General features: G+C 50.9%; 1 protein-coding gene across 4 annotated transcripts in view; it reads left to right on the top strand.

Annotated features, from left to right (window-relative positions):
• Positions 1-428: 428 nt before the first annotated feature.
• RILPL1 (Rab interacting lysosomal protein like 1) overlaps positions 429-21,857 on the top strand; it is a 44,401-nt gene continuing 22,972 nt past the window's right edge. For 2 of the 4 annotated variants that reach the window (XM_008518504.2, XM_070629253.1), the window contains exons 1-2: positions 431-1,250; positions 7,427-7,577. In XM_008518504.2, coding sequence (XP_008516726.1) covers positions 942-1,250; positions 7,427-7,577 — 460 coding nt within the window. In that variant the 5' untranslated portion in view covers positions 431-941. Of the gene's footprint in view, positions 1,251-7,426; positions 7,578-21,857 lie in introns of all 4 variants that reach the window. The other 2 variants (XM_008518502.2, XM_008518505.2) reach the window with 2 other exon arrangements.

The raw sequence follows: 21,857 nt of genomic DNA, 5'->3' as shown, positions 1-21,857 counted from the left end.
CCCGGCGCCGCCAGGTCCCCCGGGTCACCGGGTCGGCGGGGCGGTCTGCGGGCCGGGAGATGGTGGGGGGGGGTTCCTCGCTTCCTCCCCAGGATGGGCCCCATCCCGGAGTCCCCCTCAAGCCCCCTCCATTGCTCTCCAACGCAGGGGCCGCCGCCGCCGCTGCGAATCGTCCAGACGCCAGCGCCCCCCGCCCCCGTCCCCGTCCCCCGGGCGAGCCGCGAGCGCTCGGGGCGGGAGGCGCAGAGGAGGAGCCAGGACCGCGCCGGGGAGGGGGCGCCGGCGGCCGCGGAGCAGGAGGGTCCGGCGGGGAGAGCGAGGCGCTGCCTGGCGGGCGGGGGTGCGGGGCCGCTGGGCACCCAGGGCGCCCCCGGGCGGCGGCAGGCGGCGCGCCCCTCGCCAGGCCGGGATCGGGGCGGGGCGCGCGGCATCCCCGCGGGGGGAGCGGCTCGCCCGGCCTCGGCGCCGCCAAAGTTTCCCGGAGGAGCCGCAGCCGCCCTTCCTTCCCAGGCCCCGGGCGCGGGGCGACCCTCGGGCGAGGACTGTTTCCGAGGGCGGCGGGGCCCCCTCTCCAGCCAGACCCCGCGCCTCCATTGCGCCCAACTCGGATTCCCAAGTTCTTGGGAGGCGCCGCGGGCCTGCGCACGCGCGCCTTCCTCGGCTCCCCCTCCTCCTCCTCCTCCTCCTCCTCCTCCCCCACTTGGGAGCAGGCTCGGGGCCGAGCCGGGCGCCGAGACCCGGGCCCGCGCGCCGCCCGCCGCCGCCGCCGCCGCCTCCGCCCATGCCCACGCCGGCCGGCCGCCCGGGGCGCCCCCGCCCGAGGGCCAGCTGAGCGCGGCCGGCGGCGCGCAAGGTGGGCCCGGCCCGGCGCTGCCCTCGACAGCGGCAAGTTTGGGAGTTGCACTAGTTGGCGGGGTGCGGGGGAGGCCGGGCGGGGGGCCATGGAGGAGGACCGGGGGTCGTCGCCGGGGGCCGAGTCGGCGCTGGAGAAGAACGTGGCGGAGCTGACCGTCATGGACGTGTACGACATCGCGTCGCTCGTGGGCCACGAGTTCGAGCGGGTCATCGATCAGCACGGCTGCGAGGCCATCGCGCGCCTCATGCCCAAGGTCGTGCGCGTCCTGGAGATCCTGGAGGTGCTGGTCAGCCGCCACCACGTCGCGCCCGAGCTGGACGAGCTGCGCCTCGAGCTGGACCGTCTGCGCCTGGAGAGGATGGACCGCATCGAGAAGGAGCGCAAGCACCAGAAGGTGGGCAGCGGCCTCAGTCTGCCCATCCGGGCAGTGGGGCCGCGGGACCTAAGGGCCCCCCAGCGTTGGGCGACTGTAGGTGCGCCCATACGTGTATACAGGGACAAGACGAGAGGAGACCCGACTGGATGAGAGAGGGAGAGAGGGAGACCCCTGGCCCTCTTTTGCTCAGCCAGGGGCACCTGGCATATACCACCCCAGAGATTAAGGGCAGTTCTTTGGAGTCATACCTGAGTTCCAATCCTACCTTTACTATTTAATAGCTGTGTGGCCTTGGGTACGTTACTTAACCTCTCTGTGCTTTGTTTCCTCACATGTCAAATGGTGATAGTATTAGGACCCACCTTATAAGAATTAAAAGGCATGATATATGTAAAGTGCTTAGATAATATTATTTTCCGGAAATGAAAGAAGCCCCTTGCCCTTCAGTGTTACCCAAGAAGATGTGACACCAGGCCCCTCTTTTCATCCCACCGCGGAATGCCCCACAGCAAAGGGGGTGTGACCTCCAGCCCCTGAGCTCCTAGACCCACAGTCTCTGGGTTCCTGCTTGCAAGTTGCTTCCCAGGGTTCCTTCTAGATATTAGTCTGTACTCCGAAGTGTTTGCCTCCCCCTGGTTTTATCTTTAATCCTCAGAGAATGATGTGAGGTAGGAATTATCATCTTCATTTTACAGATGAAGAAACCGAGGGTCAGAGTGAGGGGGAGAGATTCCTGCCGAGTTAGTGCTGAGAGAGTCCCACCCGCAGTGAGAGTCATTCCAGCGTTTCTTCCCCATCCTGTGTGGATTTGGGGAAGGGGGTGATCTGGGGCAGCGTTAGAGCTAAGCCTGTGCCTTGCGAACAAGAATCTCTCTGGGCTCATGAACCAGGGCTTCCCCACTGGGCCAGGAGTCCAGACTAGGTGTCTGAGGAGAAGGAAGTGGGAGATGTGTGGTTTCCTGCTGTAACCTCAGCCCAGGGAAGCTCCTGTCAGACCCTTCAGACTGAGAATGGGAGGAAACGCCTTTCCTTGGGAGCTCAGAGTGCCTGAGCAGGCTCTGGCTTGCTGTGTGGCCTCAGGAAATACCCTTGGCCTCTCTGAACCTCCCTGGCAGGCCATCACCTATCGTGTTCTTTGAGGTCTATGTGTTTTCAAGGAAGATGGCCCAGGCTGTGTCTCCAGTCTCACCCTGAGGGCAGATCCACGGGTGGTTAAGAGCGCCAGTGTTGGCCAGGTTTGACTGTGTTTGTCCTCGTAGGTCCCTTTGCCCTGGGGTCAGAAGGAAACTCAAGCTCCCAAGAGTTAGGCAACATTTCCAAGATCACACTGGGAGCTTGAAAATGCCCAGCCCTATAATTAATGTCAAGCTTCCCAGGAGCGGGGACTTTGGAGCCAGACAGCCTGGTTTCAAACCCTACCCCTCCTGGGCTGTGTGATCTTGGGCAGGTCACCCAGCCTCTCTGTGCCTCAGTTTCCTCAGCTGTAAGACGGGGGTAATAATAGTACCCGTCTCGTGGGGTTGTGGTGAGAATGAGAGTTAATATGTGTGAAGTGCTCAGGAGAGAGCCCGGCCCATTGCGAGGGCCTGCTAGGTGTTGCCTGTTGCTTTTAGGCCTGCGGGACGTTCACTGAGGTGCCTGCAGGCTGACATTGGGGACCCACCCCCATCGCGGGCACCCCTGCTCCCACCCCACATCCCTCCGTCTCTCCTAGAGGGTCAGGGAAGGAAGGGACCTTGCCATCCTCTCACGTGGCTGCCTCTTCTTAACAGGGACGAGGGGGCTTAGCCCACGTCACACGGAAGTCCTGGCATTCGTGTCCCCGCCCCCGGCATTTTAGTTCTGCTGCCACCAGGCTGGGAGGCACCCCTGGGAGCCATCGGAGGCCACTAGGCCCGGAGTCGGGTGGAACTCTCAGCCAGCTGCACTTGTCGCTTCTGGAATGCTGTCAGCCGGGAAGGAAACCCCAGTGTGTCCAGAGCCAGGGCTGTTTGTAAACATTAAGGATCCCTGAGAAATCAGAGGACAAAATCCTTTTTTTTTTTTTGTATCTCAGCCCCAGGCTCCTTTACTTTGTATTTTGAGAAACAAGAGATTTCTCTGATTTTTTTCCCCTGTAGTCTCAAAGGCTCTTCAAGGTGTTATTTCCACAAAAATCTTCTTAGCATGTTCTTGGGCTTATTCTCTGTTCTTTCCCTCCTTCCTTCGTTCCTTAATTCCTCACTCTCTCTTTCAACAAATATGGCTCCAGTAAAGCATGCACCCTCTCTTCCCTCAACTCCTCCTCCCAGCAGACCCCCAGATTCAGTCAGTTCTGCTCATCACTCAGACCCAGGCCATAGTCTTATCATGTTCTACCTGATTGCTCAGTCTGCAACCCCATCGACAAGCCACAGCGTGCAACGTGTGTCGTAGGTGACGTGGGCAATGCAGAGAAAAGGAATGCCAGTCTTCCTCTCGGGCAGCACTGGGTAATTGGGAAGACAGGAAAAACACACCAAGAGGCTTCAGAAAGTGGTGGCTGTGCAGATACAGTTGCTATAATGCAAACAGTAAATGTTATTCATTTATTCATTCAGCAGATTGATTTATTGAGCATCTGTGAGCCAGGCACTGTTCTCGGCTCTGGGGAGACAGCAGTGACCACAGATGAGGTCATTGCCCTCATGGACCAGACGTTCTAGTGCAGTGCTGTCCCAGAGAAATGTAATGTGGCTTGTCACATTAATAAAAAGACCCAGCTAAGGTTAATTTTAATAACATATTGTATCAAAATCAGCGTATCCAAAATATTTCAACATGTAATCAATGTAAAAATTTTTTCTTGGGATATAATTGACATATAACATTGTATTCATTTTAGGTATACAACATAATGATTTGATATATGTATATATCGTGAAACGATTGCCGCAGTAAGTTTAGTTAACATCCATCACTACACATAGTTACAAAAAAATTTATTGAGATATTTTTCATTCTTTTTTCCTACGTCTTCAGAAATCCAGTGCATATTTAACCTTTCCTGCGTGTTTCCGTTCAGACCAGCCACATTTCAAGTGCTCAGCAGCCACACGTGGCTTGTGGGCTGCTCTGTGGAATGGTGCAATTCTAGTGTGAGGGAATAGTTTTTTTTTTAAAGTTTTAAAAATTTCCCCTTATGATAAGTGCCATGAAGAAAATAAAACAGGGACATATGAAAGAGACTGGCCAGGGTGGGGATCTGTTAGATGGAGCAGTCAGGAAGACTTCCCTGAGGAGGTGACATCTGAACTGAGATCTGAATGAGGTGTAGGTGCCAGCCATGGAGAGATCTGGAGGAAGGGCATTCTAGGCAGAAGCTACAGCAAGTGCAAAGGCCCTGAGGTAGGGATGAGCTTGGTGTGTTCAAGGAACACAAAGAAGGCCAGTGTGGCTAGAGCAGAGCAAGTGAGGAGGAGGAGTGGGAGATGAGGTCAGGGAGGGCCAGGGGTCTGGTTATGCTGGGCCTTGTAGGCCAGTGTAAGGAGTCTGAAGGCTATTAGTGTTGAGACAAGGCAAAGAAGGCGATCAACCAGGGGTGACTTCCTGGAAGAGCCTTTTTAGCTGGTATGGAGGCAAGGTTAAATTCTCTGTGGTCAGCTCAGAGGCAAGAACCAGCTCCCCCAGCATCGACTTCAGTTCACTGAGAGAAGAAAAAAAGAACTGAGGGTTAAAGTCTGTATTCATCTCCTGTTGCTGCTATAACAAATTGCCGTAAACTTACTGGCTCAAAACAACGCAAATTTATTATCATACTGGATAATATATTAATATCAATATAGATAATACCAGATAAAGTTCTGGAGGTCAGAAGTCAGAAATGGGTCTTAACTGGGTTAAAATCAGGGTGTCAGGAAATTCGTTCCTTCTAGTAGCTTTTGGGGAGAATCCATTCCTTGCCTTTCCCAGCTTCCGGAGGCCACCAACACTCCTTGGCTTTTGGCCCCTTCCTCCATCTTTGGAGCCAGCAGAGTAGCATCTTCAAATCCCGGACTCTGACCTCTGCTTGTGTGGCCATGTCGCCTGTGACCCTCACCCTCCTGCCTCCCTCTTTCACTTAGAAGGACCCTTATGATTACACTGGGCCCACCCGGATGACCCAGGAGAGTCTCTCCATCTCAGCGTCCTTAGCTGGATCGCATCTGCAAAGTCCCTTTTGCCATGTGAAGTCAAATTAGGGATTTGGATGTGCACGTCTTTGGGGGCCATTGTCCTGCCTCCCCCAGCCAGTTACACATGACTGAGCCCTGCTGGGGCCCTCCGTGTGCCTGGCCCGCACCAGGCGGGAGCAGAGAAGGATGGGCTGGAAGAGCCTGACTCTGCTTCCGGCCACGCCTGCGCTTGAGAAGGTCACATGCCCACTCCATCCTTCCACCACCACTTCCGCCCTCTGGCCCTGCCCTTCACCTCCCCTGGTGACCTTGAAGCCCTGTGCGCACACTTAGTTGTCACCTCTCATTTCCCCAGCGCAGCAGGCTCCCCGACAAAGGCGAGGGGATTTAGGGACTTATTTAAAAGATGAACAGAGGCGACGCAGCACGTCCGGCCACCGGGGCCGCCTCGGGATGGGCTGCAGGAGGAGCAGAAATCAGCAAACACGTCTGTGGCACATTCTGGGTGCTGGGCACTGTTCCAGACATTGACATGTGTTAACCCTTTCATCCTCACGACGACCCTCAGAGGTCGTTCTGCACTATTTTCCTCATTGCCAAGGCACTCAGAGGTTGAATAACTTGTCCACGATCAGCTCGTTAGTGGCGGAAACAGGATTCAAAGTCGGGTCAACGGGCTCCAGTGTCCACGCTGTAAACCGCCATCCATACAGGCTGCAGCCATAATGCTGTGGAGTTTATGGTTTTACGCGTACCTTTTTTTTTGATAACCTTTATTGAATATAATTCACATGCTGTACAATTCATCCAATGAAAGTGTGCAATTCAGCGGTTTTTAGTACATTCCCAGAGTTGTGCAACCATCACCACAGTTAATTTTAGAACATTTTCGTTATTCCAGAAAGAAAACCCATACCCTTGAACAGTCACGCCTCAGTCCCGCCCCAACCCTCCGCCCTAGACAGCCGCCAGTCTGCTTCCTGTCTCTATGGATTTACCTATTCTGGATGTTTCACGTTGCTGGAATCATGTAATATGTGGCCTGTTGTGACTGGCTGCTTTTGCTTAGCATGACGTTTTCAAGGTTCATCCGGGTTGTAGCAGGTGTCAGTGCTTCATTCCTCTTTGTCTGAATAACATTCTGTTGTCTGGATGGCCCACATTTTGTTCACCCGTTCGTCAGTGGATAGACCTCTGGATTTTTTCTACCTCTGGGCTGTTGTGAATAGTGCTGCTTTGCACACTGGTGAACACGTTTTTGTGCAGACCTGTTTTCATGTTTCCTGGGCAGATCCTGGGAGTGGAATTGCTGGGTTGTATGGTGCCTGCATTTAACTTATTGAGGAACCACCAGCCTGCTTTCCACAGTGGCCACCCCGTTTTCCATGCTCACCGGGAATGCCCCCCATTTCATCATATCCTTGTCAACACTTGTTATCTGTTTCTCTGATTACAGCCTTCCTCAAAATAATTTTAATAGACTGATGGTTGAGGTCTATCCTCACCTCAAGCCTGTGAGCCTTCATAATTGGGCTCCCCAATGAAGGGAAACTGAGGCTCAGAGTTGTAAAGTGAGTTGCCCAGGACCGCTTGAAGAGATGCCTGTGTCAGACATACAGAGAACTCTGGGGCCGGGTGGCATCCCGGGGTCTTTGCAGCCTCTTTCTCCCTTGGGGAGAGGTTTGTCCCCACTGAGGGTCTGTTGAAAGATCAGGGACGTGACCTCCCGGGAGGCTGGGAATTTGGGGGTTCCCAAAGCCCGGGCTGCTCATGCACTCTCTCCCCGTCTGCGTAGTTAAAGGTGCGGTTCCAGCCCCGTGGTTGTCCCTGGGGCGGTTCTGACCCGGCCAGGTCCTCACAGCGTAAACGCAGGCCTTGCCCAGAGGAAGGGCGCTTCTGTTTCTCGCAGAGTCGCACGTGGGCTCATGGTGGCCTGTCTGCTCACTGCCGAGGCCTGGTTCTCAGGGGCAGGGGACGACCCAGAGCACCGGTGACCCCGAGTGGCTCCCGAGGGTTGGGGGGTGAAGCCGCTGTCACCCCACGCTGCCGTCGCCTTCGCAGGAGCTGGAGCTGGTGGAGGACGTGTGGCGAGGGGAGGCACAGGACCTGCTTTCCCAGATCGCCCAGCTTCAGGAGGAGAACAAACAGCTCATGACCAACCTCTCCCACAAGGACGTCAGCTTCTCCGAGGAGGAGTTCCAGAAGCATGAAGGTAAGAGGGGTCAGCACGGGAGGTCAGGGGCGGGCGGTTCCCGCTGGCGTCACCCGCGTCGTCAGTGACGGTAATGGTCACAGTGCTTCTAATTGCTAGAGCCTTCGTCCCCCCTTGTCACTGTCACTCTGCCTGAGAGACATTGTTTAGCCTCATTTACAGATGCTGAAACTGAGAGGTGCATTCAACAAATTGGTACAGATTCCTCACTGTTCTAGGCTCTTTTCTAGGCAGTGGGCATGCACGTTGGACAAGACAAAGACCCTGCCCTCATGAAGCTTATGTTCTAGTGTGGACGAGATAGGTGATATAGATGTAAACAAACGAGTAGATGGCAGTTCCAAACGGTGACGAGTGCTATGGAAGAACTAAAACAGGGGGCCGTGATAAAGGTGACTTGGTGGGGGGCTTCTCTAGATCCAGTAAAGGCCTCTGACGAGGTGACGTTTGGGCCCTAATAAAGTGGCAGAGTGAGCCGTGCAGATAGCTTGGGGGGAAGCAAAGGCCCTGGGGCATGTCTGTTTATGGAAAACCAAGAAGGCCAGTGTCACAGAAGGTGATCGAGGCCAAGGGTGGATTCAGATGAGGTCAGAGGGGTCAGCAGGGGTCAGATCACATAGTCCCTTAGAGGCCAAGGTCTGGATGGTATCCAGGTGTGCTGGGAAGAGATTTGAGATACTCGTCACAGGGACACATGTGGCAATGAGCAAGCCAGGATGGTGACGCAGGTCTGAATGGCGCTGGAGCCCCTCAGTGGTCATTCATCTTACCAATGGTGATCTAGAACCTTCACTCCAGGCCCACTGCTGGTGCTGGGGAAGCAAAGACAGAGAGAGGGATCTGGTCTGGGCACCCTGGGCTGCATTGGCTCTGCTCTCCCCCGCGATCCCCTTCCCAGTCGTAGGCTGCCTCTTGTGGCTCACCCCAGGGAATCTCATCCCCGTCTCTTCAGTCTGGGAGAGCTCCTTGTGGTCCCACACCAGCCCCTCCTCGTGTTGGATGGGGTGGGCGATGGACTTTTGTTGGGGCCTGGGGAAGTTCAGAACTTGTGGTTACAACTGTGTGAGAATAAAGTAGCGCACTGATAAGGACTGTAGGGACCCAGAAAAAAGGAAGTGTTTGATCCAGGTGCTGGAATTCTCTTTTCCTTGGGTTTCCCTTGTTGAGATGTAATTATTGCAGTGAAAGCAAAAGTCTTGGTGGTTATGAGCAGTGGCTTCAGAGCCAGACTGCCCACGTTTGAATGCTAATCCCAGGTCTTCCCTCCTGAGTGGCCCTGATCAAGCCACTTGACCTCTGTGTGCCTGAGTTGCTCCCCATGTAAAAATGGGAGAAATAAACATATCTCCCTCCTAAGGTTGTGGTGAGGGTTAAATGTATTAATACGTGTACACTGCTTAGAATAGTACCTGGTACGTGCACTCAGCAAGTGCTAGCTATTATTACTGTGAGTTCTTGTTATCTAGTCCAACCTCCTTATTGAGTGGATGAGGAAAACTTAGGCTGAGAGAGGGGCGGTGATTTGCCCAAGGTCACACAGCAAGTTAGTGGCAGAGTCAGGACTAGAACTCAGGTCTGCTGAAATCAGCCCCATGAAGGAAGGCTTATATTTCTCTGGGACCCCTTGATTGGGGGCTCCCAGAGACATGTGGTGCAGTCTGACAAGGAGGTGGGAATCATGCCCAGCCCCAGGGATGGGGCCACTGATATTCCAGTGCCCCGGCGCTTACAGTTCCAGACAGAGGGCTGTTCGTTCTGTCACCCTTTGTAAGCTTGTTTGTCACTCTGTGCCTGGCGCTCTGGACTGTGTCAGGTTGGAGGCGGAGAGGCACATGTGAGGGCCTGAATCTCCCTCCTGCAGTGCCAAAGGGGCAGGGGCAGAAGTGCGTGGCTAAAGGAAACTGTTTTTCTACTCACAGTACTTCTGACACCAAACGTGTGTGGGTTTTCCCCCACACCAACCAGTTTTCCAACTCCCCAGACACCAACTGTGCGTCCTACAGTTTAATTCAATTCTGACCCCACAGGTTAGGGGCTCAGGCCCACCAGACTGCCCCACATCAGAGGCCAGGTGTAAGTAGCCGGTCTTCAGGAAACCCACTCTCCTGTCCGACTTGCTTACAAAGTTGGGGGTTCCCACAACTCCCTCCTGAGGTTCAGTAGTTTGTAGGAACGGCTCACGAACTCAGAGAAACACTTTGCCTGCTATTACCGGTTTATAAAGGATACAAAGGATATTAGAAAGGAGACAGATGAAAAGGTACATAGAGCGAGGTCTGGAAGAGTCCCAAGCGCAGGAGCTCTGTCCCAATGGAATTGGGGTGTGTCACCCTCCAACCCAGAAGCTCTCCAAATCCCATTGTTTAGGGATTAATGGATGTTCATTATGTAGGCATGATTGCTTAAATCGTTGGCCATTGGTGATTAGCTCAATTCCCAGCTCCTTTCCCCTCTCCAGAGGTCAGGGGGTAGGGTTGACAGTTCCGACTCTAATCATGCCTCGGTCTTCCTGCCAATGCCCCCATCCCGAAGCTGTCTAGGGGCCCACCAAGAGACACCTCATTAACATAAACTGAGACATCGTCAAAAGGGGCTTGTTATCAATAACAAAAGACACTCCTCTCACCCCTATCACTCAGGAAATTACAAGGGTTTTAGGAGCTCTTGTGCCAAGAACTGGGGTCAAAGACCAAATATATATTTCTTATTATATCACAATATCACAGCATCATAATAGTACACACTGAGTCCCTCAGATGAAGGCAAGAAGGACGAGAAGACCAAACAGAGCGAGTGTAAGAAACAGAGAGCACAGGAGGGGTAGATGATAGGATGAGAGATTCAAACAGTTATGACAGAGGTTATATTAAATGTAAATGCACTAAAAGTTCTAAATAAAAGACAGAGATTATCAGAAAGAATTTTTAAAATTCAAATATATGTTGTTTATGAGACATCTCTTATAAAGATTGAAAGTAAAAGACTGGGAAAAGAGACACCTCGCAAACACCAACCAAAAGAAAGCTGGTGTAACTAGACGATTGTGGGACAAAACAGACTTAAGGCAAAAGCATTACTGTGGATAAAGAAAGTTACTCTTTAATGATAAAGAGTGATTTACCAGGAAATTATAATTGTTTTCAATTTGTACATACCTAGTAATTTAGCCTCAAAATATATAAAGCTCAAGTGAACAGAAATATGTCCAGAAGAGGCAAATCTATAAAGATAGAAAGTAGATTAGTGGTTGCCAAAGGCTAGAGAGAGGTTGGGAAAGGGAGTGACTGCCTCTGGGTACAAGGTTTCTTTTTGGAGTGATGAAAACATAGTGGTGATGGTTGCATAACTTTGTGAATATATTAAAAACCACCAAGTTGTGCACTTTAAATATAAGTATTTGTTTATTTTTCTTTCTTTCTTTTCTTTTCTTTATTTTTTTCTTTTGCTGAGGAAGATTCACTCTGAGCTACCATCTGTGGCAGTCTTCTTCTATTTTGTATGTGGGTCACCACCACAGTGTGGCCACCGGTGAGTGGTGTAGGTCTGTACCTGGGATCTGAACCCACAGAGCTGGGCCACCCAAGTAGAGTGCACTAAACTTAACCACTAGGCCATGAGGCCAGCCCTTAATATAATAATTTAAAGAGTGGGCAGAAATTAAAAGAGAAATACATCCACTATCATAGTGGGAGATTTTAACATGGCTCACTTAGTAATTGATGGAATAAAGCAGAAAATAACAGTAAATATCTAGAACACAATCAGTGGAGTAGTCACACCGGTGCACTCTGTCAATGCCTCTGCCTGCCCCTCCCCAGGTCCACACGTGAGAGGTCAGGCGCCAGCCCCAGCTCCTGGAACTGTTGGCCCAGTGAGCCCAGGGAGACAAAAGGCAGACAGAATAGCCGGAGAGATGGACCTGCTCCAGCAGGCGGACATGGCAGCTGAGGATGGTTATGTATACGCATGCACACTCACACACACACACACACACACGCAGGCGTGCACCCATGCACCATGCAGCATACCTGCCCAAGGACCCCAGAACTGGACTCAGTTAAGGGTGAGATTTGAATTTCCTCCCTCAAAAATGTGTAAGAAGGCAGTCAATTGCATACAGCTGGAGAACTGGACAACAGCAAAAACTTACTGAGGCATTTTGGTTAAAATTTTCTCTCATCAAAGGAGACCTGGGGGCTGGCCTGGTGGCGCAGCAGTTAAGTGCGCACATTCCGCTTCGGCGGCCCCGGGTTCACCGGTTCGGATCCCGGGTGTGGACATGGCATCCCTTGGCAAGCCATGCTGTGGCAGGCATTCCACATATAAAGTAGAGGAAGATAGGCACGGATGTTAGCTCAGGGCCAGTCTTCCTCAGCGAAAAGAGTAGGATTGGCAGCAGATATTTACCTCGGGGCTAATCTTCATCAAAAAAAAAAAGGAGACCTGAGCGTGGGGGATTTTAAAGCCCCTGCCCTACTGTCCTTCTGCCTTAAGACCTGAGGATGTTGATGTTATTTTTTTCCATGTTTTACTTTCTAGGAAAAAATAATAATAAAAATAATTTTTTAAAAATTTAAATATAAACGTGATTTTTTTTTAAGTCAAACAATGCAAAGGGTTATGGTGAACACTCGGTCTCCCTCGCGCCAAGCGCTCTGCCCAGAGGCAGCCCCGGAGACCGCTCACTCTGTGTCTTTCTGCAGATATTTTGTGTATGTTCAAATGTGCATGTTTACACAAATGCAGAAGGGGGATATCCCTTTCCCCCACACACAAATGGTAATCTATTCTAAACTGTTCTGCCCTTTAGTTCTTGGGTCGATTTTTTTTTCCTTTTTTAAGATAGATGTTTATTTGGGGATAATTTTAATTTACTGAGAAGTTGCAAAGACAGTGCAGAGAGTTCCCGCAGAGCTGTCAGCAGTCTCCCCTAATAGCAACATCTCACGTTACCGCCGTCACTGGTCAGGATGCGGAAGCCTGCCTGGGCATGTTGCTGGGAGCTAACCTGCAGGCTGTATTCGGATCCGCCAGGTTTTACATCCACGTCCTTCTGTTCCTTGCGCCAGTCCAGGATGCCTCATTGGATACGGCGCACCTTGATTGTTTCACTCAGTCTTCTCTCACGGAGTTTCCACATCAGTACACATCTGTTTCTTTCTTTTTGAAGAACTGCAAAGCAGTGTCACGTGAATTCAGACCTTGAACTCAGAGGCTTCAGATCTCAGCTCAGCTAGATTCCAACCCTGGCCAGATTATTACCTTTCCGTAAATCAGCCTCTTCACGGTAAAAAGTGGGTATTATTATGAGGATTAAATGAGGTAATACGTGTAAAGTGTTTAGCACATAATAAGCACTAGATAAACGTTTGCTGTTACCTGTTTTATAAGAGCTTTATTGCAACATCAATTCACCTGTGGAAACTGCACAATTCAGTTGTTTTTAGTATATTCACGGAGTTGTGCAACCATCACCACAATTTTAGGACATTTTTGTCACCTTAAAAAGAAACACTAGACCCTTTAACTATCATTAGCCAACCCCTCCCACTCCTGCCCCACCCCCGGCCATAATCGCTTTCTACTAATCTACTTTCTGCCTCTATGAATTTACCTGTTCCGGACAATTCCTGTAAATGGAATCATATAATATGTGACCTTTTGTGTCTGGGTTCTTTTCCTTAATATAATGTTTTCAAGGTCCATCCAGATTGCGGCAGGTGTCAGTGCTTCATTCCTTTCTATGGCTGACTCCTAGTCCATTGTGTGGATGGACCACATGCTGTTTATCCGTTCCTCTGTTGATGGACACTTGGGTTGTTTGCAGCTTTTGGCCGTTATGCCTAATGCGGTTATGAACATTCTGGTACAAGTTTTTGTGTGGATGTGTGTTTTCAGCACTTTGGGGTATATACCCAGGGATAGCCTTGCTGGGTCATTTGGTAACAATGCTGAACTGATTGAGGAACCTGTAGCCATCTTTTTGTCTGTGACATTTCTGTAGGGCACCCGGAGGCCTCTGGGGTGACCCAGGAACTCCCCTGCCTGCCCCAAAGATGCCTGAGAGGCCTCAGGGCCCCCAGGCGTGGACCCAAAGGCCCCGAGCCACTCCCTTGCACATCGTTGCATCTGTGTGCACGCAGCGCGCTCTGTGTGGGAGAGCTTTGCCTCAGCTTTCCGAAGCCCCGCCGGGCTTGTCATGAGACAGCCCGCCCTGCCTGATGGGAGGCGCACTTAATTGGCATCCGTGTGGCGCTGGCTCCTAAATGGTTAGCTTGGGGAGGCTGGGCTGCTCCGCTCAGCAGCAGCCCCCATCCTAGTGAAGAGCCCGGGCAGATGCCAGGCATGCCTTTTATTTTTATTTTGCATGGGAAACCATGGGAACACAGCAAGGACAAAAGTGTTTCTTCCACCTGTGAGAGGAACAGACATTGGGCAGAGGGGTCCGCAGGAGAAGTGGAGCCTGCTAAGTTAGACTGTGTGCCAGATGCCACTTTGAGCAGTGGGCCGGGGCCTAGGGGAGACTGAGGGTGCAGGGGTGCCGTTGTGCGAGGGGGCGAGTGGGGTGGGGCAGCTGCTCGGAGGAGCCGGCCCTGTGTAGGACAGTGTTGCTTTCTTGGAGATTAATGCTGGGGCTGCGCTCAGAGCCGTCTTGGTGATCTCCTGTCTCCACTCCCTGGAAGTTTCCAGATTAAAAAGCACTTCCCAGCCCCTGGTTTTCGGAAATCTGTCTTGTCAGCTGGAGGGCAACAATAGAAGCTACTTGTTAGCACATGTGGGAATGAATTACAGGTATCGAAGCCATTGGTCTAGGGAGGTGGGGCTGCAAAGATACGCTCGAGGATCCGGAAGAATTCTTGGGCTCTAGACCAAGAAGTTCATCACCAGGAGAGGAGGAGACTCAGCACGTAGTCGTTTGCAGAAGGGCGGCCTGGACCAGCGCCGTTCAGTAGAAATGTAAGGCAAGCCACATATGTGATAATTTTCCCAGTTGTCGCGTTAAAAATGGAAAAAAGAAGAGGTGAAAGTAATTTTAATAATATATTTTATTTAACCCAAGAGATCCAAGATATCCTTTCAACGTGTAATCAATTTAAAAATTATCGGTGGGGTATTTTGCTGGCTTTTTTTCATTTCACTTTTTTAAAATCTGGTGGTCTTTATATATATTTGTTTGTTTTCCAGTTTTTTTGAGATATAATTGACATACAACATTATATTACAGGTGTACAATGTAATGATCTATGTATATATTGTGAAATAGTCACAATAAGTTTAGTTAACATCCATCACCACACATAACTAAACCTTTCTTTCTTGTGGTAAGGACTTTTAAAATCTACTCTCTTAGCAACTTTCAAACATACAATAAGTTTCAACTTTCAACTTTCAAACATACAATAAGTATTGTTAACTACGGTCACCCTGCTGTACATTACATCCTTAGAACTTATTTATCTTAGAGCTGGAAGTTTGTGTCTTTAACCACCTTTGCCCGTTTCTCCCACCCTCCGCTCCTGGCAGCCACCAGTCTGTTCTCTGTGTCTGTGAGTTTGGTTTTGTCAGATTTCACAGATAAGTGAGATCACTCAGTGTTTGTCTTTCTCTGTCTGACGTATTTCACTTAGCATGATGCCTTCAAGGTCGATCCATGTTGTCACAAATGGCAGGATTGTGTATGTGTGTGTAGGCGTGAGGAAGAGTGGCCCTGAACTAACACCTGTTGCCAATCCTCCTCTTTTTGCTTGAGGAGGATTGTCCCTGAGCTAACATCTGTGCCAGTCTTCCTCTGTTTTATGTGTGGGATGCTGCTACAGCGTGGCTTGATGAGCCGTGTGTCGGTCTGCGCCCAGGATCTGAACCCATGAACCCTGGGCCACTAAAGCAGAGCGCATGAACCTAACCACTGCACCACTGGGCTGGCCCCTAGGATTTTCTTGGTTTTTTTTATGGCTGAATTCCGCTGTGTATATGTATCTATACACACCCCATCTTTTCTTTATCCATTCATCTGTTGGTGGGCACTCAGGTTGTTCCATGTCTTGGCTGTTGTGAATAATGCTGCTGTGAACGTGGCAGCAGATGTCTCTTCAAGATAGTGATTTCATTTCCTTCAGATAGATACTTTTTTTTTGAGAAAGAGCAGCCCTGAGCTAACATCTGCTGCCACTCTCCCTCTTTTTGCTGAGGAAGACTGGCCCTGAGCTAACATCTGTGCCCATCTTCCTCTACTTTATATGTGGGATGCCTACCACAGCATGGCGTGCCAAGCAGTGCCATGTCCACACCCGGGATCTGAACTGGTGAACCCCGGGCTGCCGAAGTAGAATGTGCGAACTTAACCGCTGTACCACCAGGCCGGCCCCATATTTTTTGTTTTATTGTGGTAATTACACATAAAATTTATCATCTTAACCATTTTTAGGTGTACAGTTCAATACTGTTACGTACATCCACGTTGTTGTGCACCCACCTCCAGGACTTTTCACCCTGCCCAACTGAAACTCTGTCCCCATTAAGCAACACTTCCCTAGTCCCCTCCCCCAGCCCCTGGCAACCACCATTCTACTTTCTGTCTCTATGAATTTAACTTCTCTGGGACCTCATATGAGTGGAATCATACAGTATTTGTCCATTTGTGACTAGTGTAATTTCACTTACACAATGTCTTTAAGGTTCATCTACGTTGTAGCACGCATCAGAATTTCCTTCCTGGGGCCAGCCCCGTGGCCAAGTGGTTAAGTTTGTGCGCTCTGCCTTTGGCGGCCCAGGGTTTCGCCGGTTGGGATCCTGGGCGTGGACATGGCATCACTCACCAGGCCACGTTGAGGCAGCATCCCACGTGCCACAACTAGGAGAACCCACAACTAAAAATAAACTGTGTACTGAGGGGATTGGGGGAGAAAAAGCAGGGGGAAAAAAGAAGATTGGCAACAGTTGTTAGCTCAGGTGCCAATCTTTAGGAAAAAAAATAATAATAAAATTAAAAAAAAGAATGTCCTTCCTTTTTAAGGCAGATTCGTATTCCATTGTATGGATGGGCCACATCTTGTTTGTCCCTTCATCCATGGATGGCTGGTGTGTATTTCACATTTAAGCACATGTTGATTCCGACACGCCCCATTTCAGGTTCTCCGTTGCCGCTGGCAGCTGCTGAGTTGGACGTGCAGAGCTAGAATGTGTTCTCAGAGCCTGCTGGCTCGAGCAGCCCGTTGTAAAGAGAGGGGGCTGTGGAGTGAGGCAGACCTGAGTTCAAATCCCAGCCCCGCCCTTAGTAACTGGGTCACCTTGGGAAGGGTGCTTACCGTGCCCATCCTCAGGTTCCTCACGTAAAATGGGAATGGCAACTCCTGACTCCCAGCATTGTTGAGAAAAAGTATATACAGCATCAAACATGGAGTTATCTGATAAGGGATGTCCTCAAGGGCACTTATGTCACTTTGTCCTACCAGCTGAACCTTATGTGGGAGCCAAGAGTGGCTGCTACGAATTTCAGCTCAATAAAAATCGGCTGTGCACCCTCTCTGGGCCCTTCGCCGTATGCCTGCTGTGTTAGTTTCCTGGGCCCGCCAGAACAAATGACTGCAAACGGGTTGGCTTAAAAGGACAGAAATTGATTCTCTCCCGGATCTGGAGTCTAGAGGTCCAAAATCAAGGTGTCAGCAGGGCTGTGCTCCCTCCAAAGGCTCTAGGGGAGGGCCCTCCCTTGCCACTTCCGACTCCTGTGGTTGCCAGCACTCCTCGGCTTGTGGGCACATCCCTCCAGCCTCTGCCTCTGTTGTCACGTGGCTTTCTCCTTTGTGCATGTCTGAATCTCCCTGTCCTTTCTTTTATAAGGACGCCAGTCATTGGGTTTAGGGCCCGCCCTCATTCAGCACAACCTCCTCTTTAGCTAATTACATCTGTGAAGACCCTCTTTTCAACAAAGGTCACACTCTGAGGCTCTGGGCGGACCTGAAGTTTGGGGGGCACATTATTCCCTCCAGTCCACTCGCTGATAACATGAGGGGCTTGGGCTGTGAGAGGCAGTATAGTGGTTGCAGGAGTGTGGACTCTGGAGCCAGACTGCCTGGGTTTGAATCCCAGTAGTGCCACTAACTAGCTGTGTGACCTTGTGTAAGTTAACTAGCTACTGTGTACCTCAGTTTCTTTGGCTGTGAAATGGGGACAACAGGAGTCCTACTTCCTAAGGTATTCTGAGGATAAAATGAAATAAGTACTGTTTAGATCAGATTCTTCTGGAAGGAGACCCTGAGAGGAGGGTTCCTGTGCAGGTGATTTGTTAAGGGGGCACCCCCAGGGGAGACTGTCGGGAGGTGGAGGAAGAGGACGGGGAGAGCAGGAAACCGACAAGGGTGTGATCATGGCAGGCAGAGTCATGCAGGGCAGCGAGTCCGGAGTGTGAGTTATGCCTCAGTTTCCCTGCTGTGAGGCAAGGGGGCTGCACTTCCTTACAGAGCCTGCAGCCAGGGGGCCCAAGGAGCCTGGTCAGTAGCTTGAAGGGGGGGTGGGGAACAGGGACATGACGAGGTCTGAGCGCCAGCATCATCCACAGGAAACACTTAGCGCGGTAGCTGGGGACGGCAGGTGCTCCGTAAAGGTTAGCTGTCCCCGTCCCCGTCCCATGGTGAAGGTGCCGTTCTGCTCTGATGGAGGGAGAAACAGGCTGGTCCAGTGTTGAAAGACCTGATCGCCGTCCCAGATGGCCTCGGGCTAGCACTGGGGTTTGAAGCCAGTGGCCCAGTCTTCTCAGGGCGTTTTCCTCCTGTACAGACCAGGGGGCGTTGGTTGTTTTCGTCTTTTAAAAAAACCTAATACACATATTCGTTCATACTGTAAAAGATTGAAACAAAACTCAAGAAAAACGTGAGAATTCCCTTTGCCTCATTCCCACTGCACCTGCCAGAGGCACAGCCGTCCCTTAGTGCTCATTTACACACATGTTCCATGAGTGTGTTGTTTTTAAAATAAAAGGGATTGTGCTGTGTGGATTGTTACTTGCTTTTTTTTTTTACAAATTAAAATTGTGTATTTATTGTTTGGGTTGCCTTTTAAAAAAATTGAGGTGAAATTCACGCAACATAAAATCAACTGTTTAGGGGCCGGCCCGGTGGCACAGTGGTTAAATTCGCACCTTCCGCTTCTCGGAGGCCCAGGGTTCACCGGTTCAGATCCCGGGTGCGGACATGGCACTGCTTGGCAAGCCATGCTGTGGTAGGCGTCCCAAGTGTAAGGTAGAGGAAGATGGGCACGGATGTTAGCTCAGGGCCAGTCTTCCTCAGCAAAAAGAGGGGGATTGGCAGTAGATGTTAGCTCAGGGCTAATCTTCCTAAAAAAAAAAAAATTAACTGTTTAAAAGTGTCCAGTTCAGTAGCATTTAGTGCATCATTTAATTTATTCACAATGTTATGCAACCATCACCTCTATTTAGTTCCAAAATATTTTAACCATCTCCAAAAGGAGACCCCATACCCATTAGCAGTCACTCCCCAATCCGCCCTCCCACCCATTCCCTCAGCCCCTGGCAACCACTTGTCTACTTCCTGTCTATGGATTTGCCTATTCCGGACATTTCGTTTAAATGGAATCACACAATGTGTATGATCTTTTGTGTCTGGCTCCCTTCACTTAGCATGATGTTTTCAAGGTTCGTCACACTGTAGCATATTTCAGCACTTCATTCCTTTTTATGGGGTGAATAATATTCCATTGTGTGGATGGACCCCATCTTGTTTATCCATCCATCTGTTGATGGACATTTGGGCTGTTTCCACCTTTTGGCCATTGTGAATAGTGCTGCTGTGGCTTTGTCACTTGCATTTTTGACTCAACAGTGTATCTCAGTCTTTTAACTGGCTACATAGTGTCCCATTGTGTGGAAGGGCCTTGTTTATTTAACCGTTTGGACACTGGTGGACATTTTGATCGTCACCAGTTTTCGCTACTGCAAAGGTGGCTCCTGTGATGACCTTGGACTTGCTTCTCCATGCACTTGCCCAGATGTGTCTTCAAATCCAGATCTCAGGATCCTGAATTGCGGGTGACTGCATGATTGCTCAGAAGCCCTCCAGCTTTCAACAGTGTGAGTCTATTAAAAACACTTAGCCTTCTCCTAATTTTGAAAGCACCTCTGTACCCACCGTTGGACTTCATGTTAGCAGCAACCTTTGGAGCTCGGAACACTGGGATTTCCGTCTTATGGACAGAATGACAGCTAACACGTGGGGGCTCTTACTCTGTGCCAGGCCTGTCGTGAGCACTTCTCATAGATGAACGATGCAGCCTCAGAAGAGCCCCCCAGGTGGGGACTCCACATGATCCTCATTCGCAAGTGGCAAAACAGGCCCGAGGTCAAGAACAGATGAGTGGCAAAGCCAGGACTGAGTCCAGGAAATCTAGCTTCAGACTCCAACTCTTGGCCGTTTTGTTCTCCGCCCTCTCGGTCTTGCAGCCACTGGCGCCCATAAAGGGGAATGATGCAGCTGGGTTACAGACCAAGTTTCCTGTCTCCGGATTCATGCTCCTCTCACCCCCCACTTCGCTGTTCTTCCCACCTCACTCCTCCGGGAGCGGAATCTGCCCCCCAGGGATTAGATCAACTCTGCCCTTGATGCCCCCACAGAGCCTGTTGTGCGACAGGTGCTCAGGGAGCAAACAGCAAGTGCTTTGTGGCTTTTTACAGACTCTGCCTACACTTGATTTCAGCCCCACCACACCCACTCACGTACACACACACACACACACACACACACACACACTGTCTGAGGGGTGCTTTTGGGCAAGATGTCAGCAGTGTCCTCTTGTCCTGCCAGCCAAGGCCCAGGCCCTGCCTTGCAGCAGTGGCCCAGGGGTGTTTAGAGGGGGGCACCTAGTGACCAGGACCTCCTGATGGCCCTGTGATTCCCCATCGGAGGTCCGGGGGCCATTCAGCTCAAGACTCCAGCTGGAGAGCATCCTTTGAGGAGGGGACGGTGGTCAGGAAGGCGCCAGTGCTGCACCTGAGGGAGGAGGAGAGTCTGGAGAGATGACTGACTTTATAGTCTCCAAGTGGAGCTTGTAGTTTGTTCTTTTCATGGCTGTGTAGTATTCCATTGCATGTTAGTACCACAGTCTGTCCATTCATTCTCCTATTGATGGGCATTTTGGTTGTTTCCAGTTTGGGGCTACTATGAACAACGCTGCCATGAGCATTTTTGCACATCTTGCACTATACAGACCATCACTTACCTTTTCCACTTTGCAATATGTCTCAATCTTTTACACCGCCGCATAGTTAGGGCCAGCCTGGTGGCGCAGTGGTTAAGTTCACACACTCCGCTTCAGTGGCCTGGGATTCGTAGGTTCAGATCCCAGGTGTGGACCTACCACTGCTCATCAAGCCATGCTGTGGCAGTGTCCTGTATATGATACGGAGGAAGATTGGCACAGATGTTAGCTCAGGACCAATCTTCCTCACCAAAAAATAAATAGCCACATGGCATCTGATTGTACTGTGGTTTGTTGAATCATCCTCCTCCTGATGAGCATGTGCACGCATACCTGTTGGCAATGTACCCGGGATGCAACTGCTGGTACATAGAGCATGTGTATCAGCTTTAGTAGGCAATGCTAAAGCGTCTGCTGGAGCAGCGCTCCCACCGTGATGCCGGAGCCTTCCCGGGGCTCCACCTTCTCCCAGCACCTGGCCTCGTCAGTGCTTTTCGTCTTAGCCATTCTGGGGGGTATGCTTGCTCCTCCTGGCCATCCCGGCCTCCTCACCACAGCCCTTCTCTGCATCTCTCGGCCTCGTAGCCTCGCAGGCCTCGGCAGGCACAGGAGGAAGCTGAGCGGTCTTGGGCACTGAACTGACACCCCAGGCCCCCTAGTAGGAAAAGATCCTACTTCACAGCCTTTTGAGATTTCCTACTGTACTTAATTTAGAGGCAGAATGTTGTCAGAGAGGTGGAATATAGAGACCAGCATACCCATTTTGCAGATGAGGAAATGGAGGCTCAGAGAGGCTAACGTCACTTCAGACGTCATCAGCCCGGTGCTGTGATGGAACGTAGACGTTCCAGCTTCCCAAGCACTGGAAAAGGGCATTATTGTTGTTGTTGACATCAGTCCCATTACACACATATGGAAAACTGAGGCGCAGACACAGATCTGTTCAAATTTTCACAGCCAGGCACTGGCAGAGTTGGGACTCAAATCCACATTTTCTAACTCCAAGCCCCATGTCCTCTCCATGATGCCATGCTGCCTTGCCATCGGGGACAAGACTCAGTGGCTCCCTTAAGG

Source organism: Equus przewalskii, chromosome 7 (assembly GCF_037783145.1).
Source record: "Equus przewalskii isolate Varuska chromosome 7, EquPr2, whole genome shotgun sequence".
Classification (NCBI taxonomy): Eukaryota; Metazoa; Chordata; class Mammalia; order Perissodactyla; family Equidae; genus Equus; species Equus przewalskii.
This window is presented reverse-complemented; position numbering and strand designations above follow the sequence as displayed.